This window comes from Glycine soja, chromosome 8, assembly GCF_004193775.1.
Source record: "Glycine soja cultivar W05 chromosome 8, ASM419377v2, whole genome shotgun sequence".
Classification (NCBI taxonomy): domain Eukaryota; kingdom Viridiplantae; phylum Streptophyta; class Magnoliopsida; order Fabales; family Fabaceae; genus Glycine; species Glycine soja.
In genome coordinates this window covers 9,673,549-9,687,322 of record NC_041009.1, presented here as the reverse complement: position 1 = coordinate 9,687,322, position 13,774 = coordinate 9,673,549, and the positions used below count along the sequence as shown (strand labels likewise).

General features: G+C 33.0%; 2 protein-coding genes across 3 annotated transcripts; one reads left to right on the top strand and one right to left on the bottom strand.

The window, feature by feature from the left end:
• Window positions 1-861: 861 nt before the first annotated feature.
• Window positions 862-8,417, top strand: LOC114421778 (mitochondrial proton/calcium exchanger protein-like). Of its 2 annotated transcripts, XM_028387845.1 has the most exons (15): window positions 862-979; window positions 1,135-1,680; window positions 2,064-2,376; window positions 3,181-3,327; window positions 3,421-3,509; window positions 3,598-3,690; window positions 4,587-4,713; window positions 4,854-4,918; window positions 5,029-5,203; window positions 5,583-5,771; window positions 5,900-5,947; window positions 7,112-7,258; window positions 7,346-7,428; window positions 7,666-7,781; window positions 8,071-8,417. In XM_028387845.1, exons 2-15 carry the CDS (start codon window positions 1,151-1,153, stop codon window positions 8,163-8,165), a joined length of 2,217 nt encoding a protein of 738 aa, XP_028243646.1. In that variant the 5' UTR covers window positions 862-979; window positions 1,135-1,150; the 3' UTR covers window positions 8,166-8,417. The 2 variants fall into 2 exon arrangements, with proteins under 2 accessions (XP_028243646.1, XP_028243647.1); XM_028387846.1 differs by lacking the exon at window positions 862-979 and having other exon boundaries at window positions 1,014-1,680.
• A 580-nt stretch (window positions 8,418-8,997) lies between these two features.
• LOC114421797 (flavonol 7-O-beta-glucosyltransferase UGT74F1-like) lies at window positions 8,998-12,180 on the bottom strand. The gene is made up of 2 exons (XM_028387871.1): window positions 11,314-12,180; window positions 8,998-9,880 (listed from the first exon to the last, which is right to left on the bottom strand). Exons 1-2 carry the CDS (start codon window positions 11,968-11,970, stop codon window positions 9,155-9,157), a joined length of 1,383 nt encoding a protein of 460 aa, XP_028243672.1. The 5' UTR covers window positions 11,971-12,180; the 3' UTR covers window positions 8,998-9,154.
• Window positions 12,181-13,774: the final 1,594 nt, after the last annotated feature.

The following is a 13,774-nucleotide window of genomic DNA, read 5'->3' as shown; positions in this document are numbered from 1 at the left end:
TATAATTTGCTTAATAATAATAATAATCACCTAAAAAATAAAATAAAATAATGATACAGCTTAATTGTGTTTTTAGCCATTGAAATTTGGAATGAATCCAATTTTGGTCTCCCAAACTTTTAAAAAATAATCATCTTATTCCCTCAAATTGGATTGCAACATAAACACATTTTTTTCTGTGTATTGATTTTTCACCCCTTCTAACACAACGTAAACACGTTCTTTTATATTTGTTTAACAGAAATAGGAGGATTTTTAAAATCGCAAAAACTAACCATGTACGAGGTAGGAAGAGGGTAAATTGGGGTGGGAATAACAAAGCCCATCATTAAAATGAACCAAATGGATTTAAAAGTAGGTAGATGCTATATACATTTCCCCTCTTTACTAATACACTCCCTTTTCAGTTTATTTTTCTAAATTACCCTTATTAAAACGCACCCCTCCCTCATTTTTCTCTCCCTCACATTCTTCATCAGAAAAAACACATTCCCCTGAAAATTTACCAATTACATCGTAACCCCAATGGCAACTTAAAACCATTCTCCCAATTGCATATTGCTAGTTCGCTGATTCTTGAAATGTGCATAATTTCACAGCTCTTGTAGATGCTGCTGGCAGTGGTCTGGGCACACATGGGACTCCGAGTAGGGTGTTTGTGTTGGAGGGCTTTTGAAAAAAACAAGAAAAATGGAGTGTATAAGCAAATATGGAGAATGTAAACAGAAACCGCCTAAAAGATTAATATTTTGGGCAGGATTAAAAATGGGTGCAAGAAGCAATTGGCCAAAATAAATTGGCATACCCATGAATGAATCTAAGTAACAAACAAGTCAAGCAGCACGAATTGAAAGGCTATAAAAATGCATAAGACGTAAGTAGGAAAAGTGGTAAGAAAACAACTCCTTAAACCTCTCCGTTCTACTTTTCTAACACCCTAACTCTTGCCACACTCCTCCGTTTTCTACGCTCCGCATAAGTAAGTTCAGTCACGATCTCATCTTTCAACCACTAACAAAATTCTCACTAACTATGCAATATAACCAAAAATTAGATCTAAGCAATTCGCACGTGTAGTACAACACATTCTTCATTCACTCTTTGTTTCTCATCTCTTACTGTGACTTTTTCAAGGTTAATTCATTCGATAATGGCATCGCGAGCAATTTTGAGAAGGAGGAGAAGTTTAATCCATCAATACTTGAATAACTGTTTTGCTTCTTCTTCGCCGTCTCCCAGTAATCGCTCTCTGGAATTCGCTATAGCTACGACGTCACCTTTGTTTCCTTGTAAGCATGGAACGACGCCGTACAGAGACGGTTTGTTCCATCGTTTCGGATTGGGACAACTTGTTCCTAGATTCGGAAGCGCCGTTCCGCTGGACGGTTTTTCGGGATTGAACGCGCCGATAGGTGTTCGGTGGTTGTCGCAGTCGGCGGCGGCAGCGGCGAAACGTCATGAACCGGACGAGAACGATGAGACGGTGGCGAAGAAGCGGAAAGAAGCGTCGCCTGAGGAGTGCGATCAAGCCGTCGAAGGCTTGACCACTGCGAAGGCCAAAGCCATGGCGAAACGGGCGCAAGAGGAGTCGCAGAAAGACGTGCAGAGCGTGTTGCGGAGAGTGTGGACTGCGTTTTTGGGAATTGGTCCTGCGTTGAGAGCTGTCGCGTCTATGAGTAGGTCCGCAGTTACGGTTTCATAAATTACTCGAAATTGCATTTACTGTTGATAACTGTATTTGGTTTTAGATTGAAGTTATTGTTGTGTTTCGATTATAGAAATTGTGGTGTTGTGGCTGCAATTGCTATTTGCTGTTGCAGATTGAAATATGAAACAGTGAAATGTTTGTTCGTTGGTGATTTGGCATTTAGGTTTGCTAATTGTTGCATTTACGGTCGAGAGTTGTATTTGATTTAAATTGAGGTTACAGTTGTGTTTAGAGTAAAGAAATTGCAGCTCGGGCTTTTGAATTTGTTAGATTGAAATTTGAAACTGTGAAATGTTGATTCGTTAATGGTTGGTTATTTGGTGTTTTGGCTTGCTAATTGTTGCTGCTGCTGCAGGGAGGACTGGGCGAAAAAACTGGTTCACTGGAAAGGGGAATTTGTGTCGACGTTGCAGCATTATTGGTTGGGTTCTAAGCTGCTGTGGGCTGATGTGAGGATCAGTTCCAGGTTGTTGTTGAAGCTTGCGGGTGGGAGGAGTCTCTCCAGAAGGGAGAGGCAGCAACTGACGCGGACTACTGCCGATATCTTTAGGCTAGTTCCTTTTGCTGTTTTCATTATTGTTCCCTTTATGGAGTTACTCCTGCCCGTGTTTCTAAAGTTATTCCCTAACATGTTGCCGTCAACATTTCAAGATAAGATGAAAGAACAGGTAAATGCCAGGAATTTTTTGTCTGTTTGCTGTTATCTTTGCTAGTTCAAAATAAACTGTACAGAAATTGCTTAAAATCTTTTTGTTCCATTCCATCTAGGATTTGGCTTCTCCATAGTGGGTAAGGATAAATTAAGTATTTTTAATTGTTGATGAGAAAATCAATGGTGTATATTTCAACACATCCTTGATTTGTTATGCATGTGCACATAATAATAACCGTTAATTTTCTTATCAACAATTGAAATCACTCACTTTAAAAAGCCGGATTCTTCCTTCTATTACCAAGGGAAATAGAAATTCTATAACTAAGCAACTGCTCAACATAATGTCCATTTTTTACCAAGGGTATGTTTGGGAATTAGGTTTTGGAGGGGAAGGGAGGGGAGGACAATTTTTTTTTTTTTTTTAAATTAAGAGATTTATTTAATGTTTATAAAAAAAACAAAAGATTAACATATTAAATTGATGCTAATCTATCATTTTTTATCTATTTGTTTATCGAATTAGAGAATTTTTTTTAGAAATAAAAAATTTGTTCTTCCTTCCCTTCTCTTCTAAAACCAAACTTCCAAAATACCCTAATAATCAGCGTCTTTGGTTGCAAATTGTATATGAGCTTGCACCAATAAATGTTCTATGTTCTCTGGCAGCCACTGGTAACAAATATCCTGATCAGAAACCATTTTTGTGTCTCTGTATTTGGAGTGTGCATGACTTTTTTATTTTTTCAGTTAGCATGAATGTGTGGGATTTGATTGCCCATTGTAGGGTCTTTGGGTGACTCAGTTGCTCAATGTGTAGGAAGCATTGAAAAGGAGACTAAAGGCAAGAATAGAGTATGCAAGGTTCCTTCAGGATACAGTCAAAGAAATGGCAAAAGAAGTTCAGAACTCCCGCAGTGGAGAACTAAAGAAAACAGCCGAAGATCTTGATGAATTTTTAAACACAGTTAAAGCTTCAGTTCAAAGAATTGTTTATCAATCTTTCTTTCTGAATGTTTTCCTTAGTTTGTCATGTTTATGCATTATTTCCTTTCTGCAGATTAGAAGAGGTGCAACTGTCTCTAATGAGGAAATTTTGGGCTTTGCTAAGTTGTTTAACGATGAACTTACTCTAGATAATATAAGCAGGTTTGTTTCTTAATCCTGTGTGACTTCAATATGCTGTTTTTCTCAGTTGTGAGGATCATGACTTATATTGTGTCTTTACTGCTCGTAGGCCACGATTAGTCAATATGTGCAAGTACATGGGAATCAGCCCTTTTGGCACTGATGCATACTTGCGTTATATGCTAAGAAAACATTTACGGAGGTAAGATGCATTTTATCATGCAAGTTTTTGTAACCTTTTTCTTTACTAATTTTAATTGCAAGTTGGGGTTTTATCTAAATTATTTGTAATACAATTAGGAAAATGAAAAAAAAAAGATACCTTGTTATTAGAAAAGATTACCTTCCCTTACTATGTCATTAGGGTATAAAATAAGATAACAAATAATCTTATGTGAATTATATTATTCAAATATAAATACCAAAAGATTGAACACAATAAGAGTATTCCTATATCTTGTGGCTACAACAACAACAACCAAAGCCTTATCTTGATAGATAGGTTTGACTTCATAAAGAAAATAATGTCATTGGGCTCAATCAAATATCAAATTCCTGATAAATCCATTGATGTAACTTTGGTGCCCAAATTGAATTGTAATTGGGCCTATGTTTCAGTTGGAGTTTAATGCTCTGTTAACTTTTGAAAATTGGTATCATCATACATGATTAAATTATTACAAGAATAGTTTATTTCCATTTATTTAAGGTTGGATAATTTAGAGAGGAATTTTATTTAAAAAAGAAAAAATTGGAGAGGAATTATTTCCTTTCCTTATCTTTTTGGTCTGAACACTTTACAAGCCATCTATGGCCCTAAAAGATTTGGTTAAAAGTTTTGGTGCAAATTTAGGTTTGAAATGTAGGCCTTGTTCTATGTTAATCTCTCATTAATATATTGCTTCAAACTGCTATTATGTGCTACTGCATTACTGCATTCATTTTCTGATGTTAGATGACTATAATTAGCATCATTGGTGACAAAAACTCTGCAAAATAGTTTTCTTTTTCACCTTTTAAGATTATTTACTTCAATTTACCATATAACTTGATGAACCTCGTAATTGTGTTACTTGCAACATGTCCCCCTTTTGTTAGGATTAAGGAAGATGATAAATTGATTCAAGCAGAAGGTGTGGATTCTCTTTCAGAAGATGAACTTCAGGAAGATTGCAGAGAGCGAGGCATGCTTGGAATGCTTTCTGTTGAAGAAATGCGCCAACAGGTTTTGTGTTAGAAACAATTCATGATTTGTGTTCTACTTGAGTACTGGATCTTGATGAGGATATTGAAACCTCAGTTTTCTTGAATATCAAATGTTACTTTGGTGTTTCTATTCTAAAATTTGTGAACCTGCCTGTTCAGCTTCGAGATTGGTTGGACTTATCTCTGAATCACTCTGTTCCATCATCTCTTTTGATACTTTCAAGGTAATTCTAGCATGGCTTCCTCCCTCAGCTCCTCGATGGGGCCAAATAATAAGCTAAAGAAGAAACCTGCTGGATATGCATTTTGAAATCTCACTTGATATCCTTTATAGGTCATTTACTGTGTCTGGGAGATTGAAACCAGAAGAAGCTGTGCAGGCTACACTTTCTTCTCTCCCTGATGAGGTTGTAGATACTATACAGGTTACATCTTTACCCTCTGAGGATTCTGTCTCAGAGAGGAGGAGGAAATTGGAGTTCCTTGAAATGCAAGAAGAACTTATTAAGGTAAAATATGGAATGACATTGCTCTAGATACTTATCCTGTTAAAAGGTATCTTTGTTGTATTAGGATGACATTGACAAGGTTATTCTGTTTGATAGTGTTTGATATATGCTCTGGTTCATATGAGAAGAATCTACTAAAAAATACTAAATGATCAGTGACATAAAAAGAATCATTTCAATATTTTGTTTGACAGAATTCATTTGGAGTCTGATTTGTAAGTTTAACAAATAAAGTGTTGGGTGTTGATATGCTAGAGTTCATAAAGTTCAGTTTCTGGTTTTAAATAACTATTGATGAAAATTAAGTAGCTTTCTTTTGATCCAAGATTCCATGTTTCCAAAAAGCACAATACGTAACAGTATTATAAATAAAATGCAGGAGGAGGAAGAGAGAGAGGAGGTGGTGCAAAGGATGGAGAGTAGTTCTAGTCAAGATGATAAGGCCCTGAAAGAGATGAATGTTTCAACGGCAAAAGAAGCTCACCAACTTGCCAGAGACAGAGCATTTGAAAACAAAGAACAACTGTGTGAACTTAGTCGTGCATTAGCTGTTTTAGCTTCTGCATCGGTGAGAATTTGATATCTAAAACATTAACTTCCTTTAATTTGGTAAATTGCTTTTTTTTTTTGTATAATCTATACTAATTAACATGTAAGCTGTTTAATGTGTGCTTATGTCTTTTACTCTGGTGGTAGTCTGTAAGTACAGAGCGTGAAGATTTTCTTAGACTGGTTAACAAAGAGGTATGTTTGAACTTTCAAAATTCATCATTTGCTTTTACACCTTCTATAGATTGCATGAAATATTCTTTGGGGTATGCTAAAGTTTTCATGCAATAAATATAATATTATTTGAAATTTGTTGTGCATGCAAGTGCACTAACAGATATGTTTCCACTTTTTTTAGCCTCCACATCTCTTATTTTTGGACAAAAATATCTCTCGTCTTCGAGTTTTAATCTACAAAAATACGAAGAGATCTTTAACACATTTTATTAAGGTGGTGTCTTTAAATTTAAAATTCATTAGTTATCTATATATATTAATTACTAGAAGACTAAATACCAATAAGATTAAGTTGTTTGAAAAAGAAAACAGAGGAGTTTGTTTTTGGTTCAAAACAAAAAGATGGAGTGCTCACATCCATCAACGAAGACAGAAAAAAAAAGAGTAGTGTGTCTATGATGATAACTTTCTATAAGATGAATTTTTCAGAAAAGTCTTATTTTGGATTGAAAGTCTGTATCATGCTCATATTCTCATAAAATTTTATATTTGTCCAAGAGCATTTTAGACTTCATAAAAAAATATTAGAATTTATCTTTAATATGCTTTGCAAATAAGTGAAAACATTTACCTTTTTATTACATATTTATTTTTGTTTCAATTTTCAAAAGGATTGGCTTGAAAGGTATACAGAACCATTGGTGATATTTCAAGTAGTCATTGTTTTCTTGTAAGAAGTTATTGTGTGGTGTATCTAACTGTAATGTTCAAAGATTATAATGAACACAAAAATAATTTTTTAAATATTAGTTACATGGAAAAATACAATAATATATCCTAATTAAAGATAAGTTTGCAATTGTTTCTTACACAATTTCATATGCTTGATATTATTATTAATAATAATATTAGAACTGCTACCACTTTCAAATATTTCTCTCTATTAATGTAATCAAACAATCATTCTACAAACAATTCATCGGTGACATTGTTAACAGGTAGCAATTTAACTAGTGATAGTGAGGGTGAATTCTAAGTGTGGGGTACATGCCCCTTGCCCTATAATGTGCATTTGTCATTGTATGACAATTGATACACTGTAAATTGATCCCACCCTCTGTGACTGCATATATATTTAATCCATTTGCCATTCTTATCATTGGCTGTTTTGTATGTGTCCAGATAGAACTCTATAACAGCATGGTAGAGGAAGAGGGCCCAAATGGTAAAAAAGATGCCTTTAAGGCATATAAAGCTGCCCGAGAGGAACATGAACACACTAATGAGTTGGATGAAGGGGATAAGGTGTCATCAGCACTCATTGGGAGAGTAAGACCCATTTCATTTAATCTAGTCTTAGGGAAAACCTAGAAAAATTTGCACTTCTGAATTTGTAATTATTTGAAAATCTGTCAGGTTGATGCTATGCTTCAAAATCTTGAGAAGGAAATAGATGACGTCGATGCAAAAATTGGTGACCGTTGGAGGCTGCTGGACAGGTTTGCACTAGCTCTTCAACTCTAATGGGAAGAATACATTTCCACATTTGTTTTAAAAGTTAAACATTGTTTGGGATGTCAACGTGTGATTATTATTTCACAAGAATTTGATTAGTATTGTGCTCAATTTCTTCTTGTTTGCCACTTATACATGTTGTGTACTCTCTACTGGGACAATCTATGTTTGTAATGACTTCTGTGCTTAGATTAAGAGTTGTTTTGGGCCCTTTTTTGCAGAGATTATGATGGGAAAGTAACTCCTGAGGAGGTAGCCTCTGCTGCAATGTACTTAAAGGATACATTGGGCAAAGAGGGTATCCAAGAACTTGTCAGCAGTCTTTCCAAAGATAGAGGTCTGTCATTTCTCTCACACACATAAATCTAATATATATTCTTTTAATCTTGTCAATTCTTGATTTTGTTTGCTATGTAGTGCATTTAAAAATAGCCTGTCAGGTCAGGTGGTCCCCTCAGCCACTCCCCTTCGTGGATTGGTTGAGAGAGGGAAGCATCTTTGTTGAATGCTTTGACAACTTGTAATGTTTCTCTGAATAATATATTCGGTGACTTTATTTATCAAACTTATGAAGATTATTAGTTCATGAATACAATAGTTACTGATAACATATTTTGTTGCTACAGATGGGAAAATACTTGTTGAAGACATTGTTAAGTTGGGCAGTTGGAGGGAAGATGGTAATGCTCATGAAGATGATGAGACCAGGGAGAGGCTATGATCCATCATTTGACTTCCAGATACATCCTATTTGAATTCCATGCCACAAAAAATGTTGCGCAAATGTACTCTAGGTCATTCGAATTTTTCAAGTCATTGATTTTTATATTTATGTATTAATAAATAGTTCAATTGTAGCAGTCAGACGAAAATGAAGTGTGTGCAAGCTCTGTAAATTTTTGACTGCTGAGCACACAAATATACTTTAAATCTATAAATACGGCACTTAGGCCTTGTTGGCTATTGGAATGCATTACTGTACTAAAATTGAAATTTAAGTGAAACACAATACTATTTTAATAATTTATTAATTAATAGCTTAAAGCCTTAAACACATTTGTTAAGAAATAAAAACAATAATTATTAAATGAAAACTAAATCCTTTAGTATGTAGAAATCAAAACTTTTCATTCGATATTTACTATGAGATCTATCTTAACAACTTTTCTTAATGTCCTTTGTGTCTCTTTTTACACGGCTAAAAAGTAAAAAGACCATGTAATCTATTTTTTTCACTAGTGCTTTTAGTGGTTTCTTTTATTGTGTCAAAATCAAAATTATATTATCTTATTTTTTAGTAGTTTCACTATCTTTTTAGTTCTTAATTTCTTAAAGATTTATGTTTCTAGCTGAACTTTTTTTACGGATCAATGTTCCTCTTAACTTTTTTCATCCTTATTTTTAATTCTTTTAAAAGACTAAAAACAAGGATAACAAAATAAATTAAAACCAATCAAAAAAAAGTTCAGAGAATAAAAGTAAAAAATGCCAAAAAAAATTAGAGACTAGAAAAGATAATAAAACCTTTTTTCTTGAATAAAGGAGAAGCTATATAACTAGTAAACGTGTGGTGCTTGTATATACAATAATTTAAGTATTTAACATAGAATGACATAAACATATAATAGCTACTAAACAGACAAGAGGAAAATAAAATTCTAATACAATTTATGGAATCAATATTAATTGACACCAAAAGGGATATTTAGTTTAGGATCTTTTCAGATTATTTATAAATTCATTGATGTTGTTGTCTGAAGTACCACCCTGACTCACTGCTTCTATAGCCAATTCCTTCCATTTCTTAGCATTAATTCTCATTTCTCTTCCTAGGTCCTTTTCCATTACTACCCTGATGCAATTCTCAACCTCTTCTCTTGTTACAATCCCATTCTCATTCTCTTTGACTCTGATTCCCACTTTCCATACATCCTCAACAAATTTTGCATTTGTGGGCTGGTCAGTCCACTGTGGCAGTGCAACCATTGGCACCCCTAAGCACAATGCTTCAAGTGTTGAATTCCATCCACAGTGTGTGAAAAAACAACCGACAGCATGATTTGATAGCACTTCCAATTGTGGGGTCCAATTAACTATCAAACCCCTTCCACATGCATTAATTTCCTCCCCCAACTCTTTTGGGAGATTCTTTCTTTCCAAATCAGGGATGACCCACAAGAAGTTGAAGCCAGTTGCCATTAGGCCCAATGCTATTTCCTCCATCTGCTGTGAGCTGAAGCACACCATGCTGCCAAATGATATGTAAATAACTGACCCTGCAGGCTTTTGTCTCAGCCAACTAATGGCTGATGAATCTACTTGAAAGAGATTCAAAACATTGTCTGTGTCATTTGGGACTGCCTTGTCCAAGTGAAAGGATGGAACTGTTGGCCCAATCATCAATATTGGACATAGCTTTGACATGGAATCCACCACCTATACATCAATCATCATTGACATGGAAAATCATGAGGTCATAATTTGTTCAGCCAAACACATTCACAATTCAATTTTGTCACATGATTACGAATTTCCGTTCTTAATCAGTTAATTTTTTCTTGACAAAACTTAGGGAGAGGGGGTGGTGTTTTAGTCCAAGGCGGAAAAAGTCTTTGAACTCAAAAAAAAAACTTGCATTTACCGCACTCGAAAAGACAAATGGAAACTCGAATTTGTAACCCGTAAGATATATGATCTTTTCTTGCTCTACTACTCCGTTCTAGTTACCTTAATCAGTTACTGTTACTAGTCAACCGCTTTAATTAACATACCTACCACCAATAATTTAGTCATTTTAATGGATAGGGATGAAATTATTGTTTTGACTATCTCTAAAATAATCCAATTAGGATTGTGAAAAAAAATTCAAATATATAAAATCAATCCATATTCACTCTAATCTATTTTTCTTTAAATCCATTTAAATGGTCTAGTTTTATATTCAAATCTAATTTTTTAGATTTTAAATCAAATCCAATTAATTGTATATTTGTTTGGATTTTCAAACCCAAAATATTCCCTCAATTGACGTTAATCGAAAAAATCCTAGTTGATGTTAACAAAAAATATTCCTAACCAGCGCCGGCCAGAAGAAATAGTCATGGTGATGTTGGCCAACAAGCCCTAGCTAACGCCAACAACAAAAAAAAGTTTCAACCAGCGCCAGCAAAAAAATCTAGTTAATGTTGACCAAAATATAGTCCTGACTGATGTTGACCAAAGAATATTACCAACCGACATTGACTAAAAATCCTAACCGACCTCAAACATAAAATAACGCTACCTAAGATTGACCAAAAACATCTTTGGTCAACGTCGACCGAAAATGCACTGACTAACATCAGCTGAAAAATATCTAGGCTTATGTCAACCCAAATTGCCCTAGTTGAGATAGGATAAAAATACCCTAACCAAGATTGATCAAAAATAGTCTTGACTAAGATCAATTGAAAATAATGCTTATATAGGCAAGTTCCAAGTTTTCAATTTTTAGCGTTTGATTACTAAAATTTGTAAAAAAAAAATTCTTATAACATTTAAGAGGATATAAATTGGATATGATCAAATTCATATCTACTTAAATGGATTGGATCTTGAATCCAAATTATTTTTTAAAAAATATGGATATAGATTTAAGATCCAATCCATTTAATTGGATATGAATTAGATTCTTAAAAATCCAATCAATGCCCACCCTAACTCCAATACATGGCTCATGATTACTTTTAAACATGTTGGTGCACAATCACAGGCATAAGATTATTATTTTTTAAACCATAGACATAAGAAATGATATCAAATGAATAGTAAATTACAACATATTCTTGGAAAGGAGTTGAAATACTGTGCAAGTTTGACAAGAAATATACCTGCTCCTCCAGCTTGTAGAAGGAATTGACAAGAATGATATCTGCTTTGTGGATGTTAGAAAATTGATTCATGACCAAGTCAAAGTAAGCTGGATAGAATCCAGGATCATAAACAAAGGCTGGTGTGTCTCTTAGATCAAGCAAAGGAAGCCCTTGAATAGAGATTGGAGGTGATGAAATGGGGACCTTAAGAAGTCCATGGTAGACATGATAATATATGTAATTGACTGCACACATTTGAGTGAAAAAAGCAGCTCCAAATAACCCAAATTCTTTGGCTACATCCAATACCCATATAACCAAAGGGTCATATACCACACAATCAATAGGGTGATCTGAAGAGTTGTATTTTTTTATGAGTTCCCTCAAGTTATTGGAACCTATTTCTTGCATGCGAGATAAATAGGTTGACACACTACCAGCTTGACCAAAACCACCTTGATCACAGCCATCTGATATGAAATCAAGTTGAACATTTCCTAACAAGGAAGAAGATTGAAGATGCATGGACTTGGAAATGAAAATGGTTGTGACCATAGTGACTCTCACTCCTTTGGTGCTCAAGCGCTTGCTGAATTGGAGCATTGGGTTTATGTGACCCTGACTTGGGTATGGAACCATTAAGACGTGGCTACATCCACTCACTCTCTCTTCCATCTCTTATTTCTATACTCACACAAGCTATAGAGGAGAATTGGCAATGGAGGTGATAATGATAAAATAGCTCAAGTTGTCGAAAATTGAAGTTAATTATAGGGTCACTTGTTAATTGTTATTTTCTTGTCTCAAAACACTCCGTGGGAACATGTCTTGTGACAGAACCTTACTTCTTTCGTATACGAGTCTTTAAAAGTCATTAGATTTGAATTGATAAAGACTCTCTCTTTACCGGCACCAATGTTAGCACCGCAAAAATTGTTTAGACTTGTAGCCACTAAATATTTACCTATCAATATAAATTGGAAACTCGCGTGTCTTCTGCAACCAACTATTTCTTATCCCAACAAGGCGACAACATAGTACATCCAAATCTCATAGCTTATTTTGTTTATTTTTAATTTTGCCAAAACAAGAGGAGTTCTTATCAATACCCAAGTGCATACACACGTATTTTTTTTCTATAGAAATTAAAAAGAAAGTATATTTTCAATAATTCATACATATAAATTTAATGCATGTCACACTTTCACGGTTTCACCTCAAAACTCTCTGTTTTGCACATTATATAGTGTCTCTTAACTTCGTAATGGTTTGGTTATGTAAATAATATTTTATTTAACGAAAAGAATCATTTTAGATAATATCTTTTGTAACATTCTTTAGTATTAACAAAAATTTATTAAAAGTTACGACAAAATAATTAATGAAAAATATTAAATAGAAATTAAAACTCACATTATTTTATGGATTATAATAATTTTCAATTAATAAAAAAATATTTAAAAGTATATATTAAAAAAATTTAGAGATTTTCTTTTAATTAAATCTTCATTTTAGAATTTCTTTCCTCTAAGATTTTGTTTTTGTACTTTTCATCCGTCATGACCATACAATTGCCTAGTATAACAATTATTTTCTATTCGTAATTTTAAAAAATATATTACATTATTTTATTTATATTCGAAGAGAAAAGCTTAGAGAAAACGAAAAGTTGGTGCATTTCTCAAAATTGAAACGTATCATAGCAGACAAAAGGAGGTTAAGAAGTCAAATTTTGAGATATCATATATGCGTTCCTTCCCCCAAATTTTGAACTTTAATTTTTTAGGGATGAATTTATTAGCAATTTACATCTTCAAAGATAAAAATACTATTTACTCTTTTTTATTATTAATTCAAAAGGTGTAACTCATTCGGTTTGAATTTGAAAACTGATATGATATACACTAAACAAACTTGAAAAGAAATTAAAAACATTAACTGTGAGTATTTTTTTAAATTCCCTAAAAAATAGGAAAAAAAAACAAATAATTTTAACAAAGTTTAGATTTTTTTATCATTTAGAAGGTAAACATACTCATTTGTTTCATGTAAATTAAAATGTTAGTTAAAAATTGTAAAATTTAAAGATAAATTTAGTATATAATTAATTTATGGATTCATTTCATTTTAAGTTTGTTATACTTTAGTTTGGAATATATATATATATATATATATATATATATATATATATATATATTACTTTATTAAAAAAAGTGATTTTTTAGATATTTAGTTTTGATATTCGCGTATATATTATTTTATTTAATTTATTTAAAAATTTACAATAATATAAAATATCCAAAAAAATGCTAATGACATTAATTGAAATTTTATTAGAAGAAATCTTTTATTTCATGTTTAATATTGTATCATATTTCAGTCTTGTGTTAATTTTTTAAACGTTTTATATAATCATATTAATATATTTTCTTTTACTAATAAATATTTGGGATCTAATAAATTAATCTAATAGAAACAT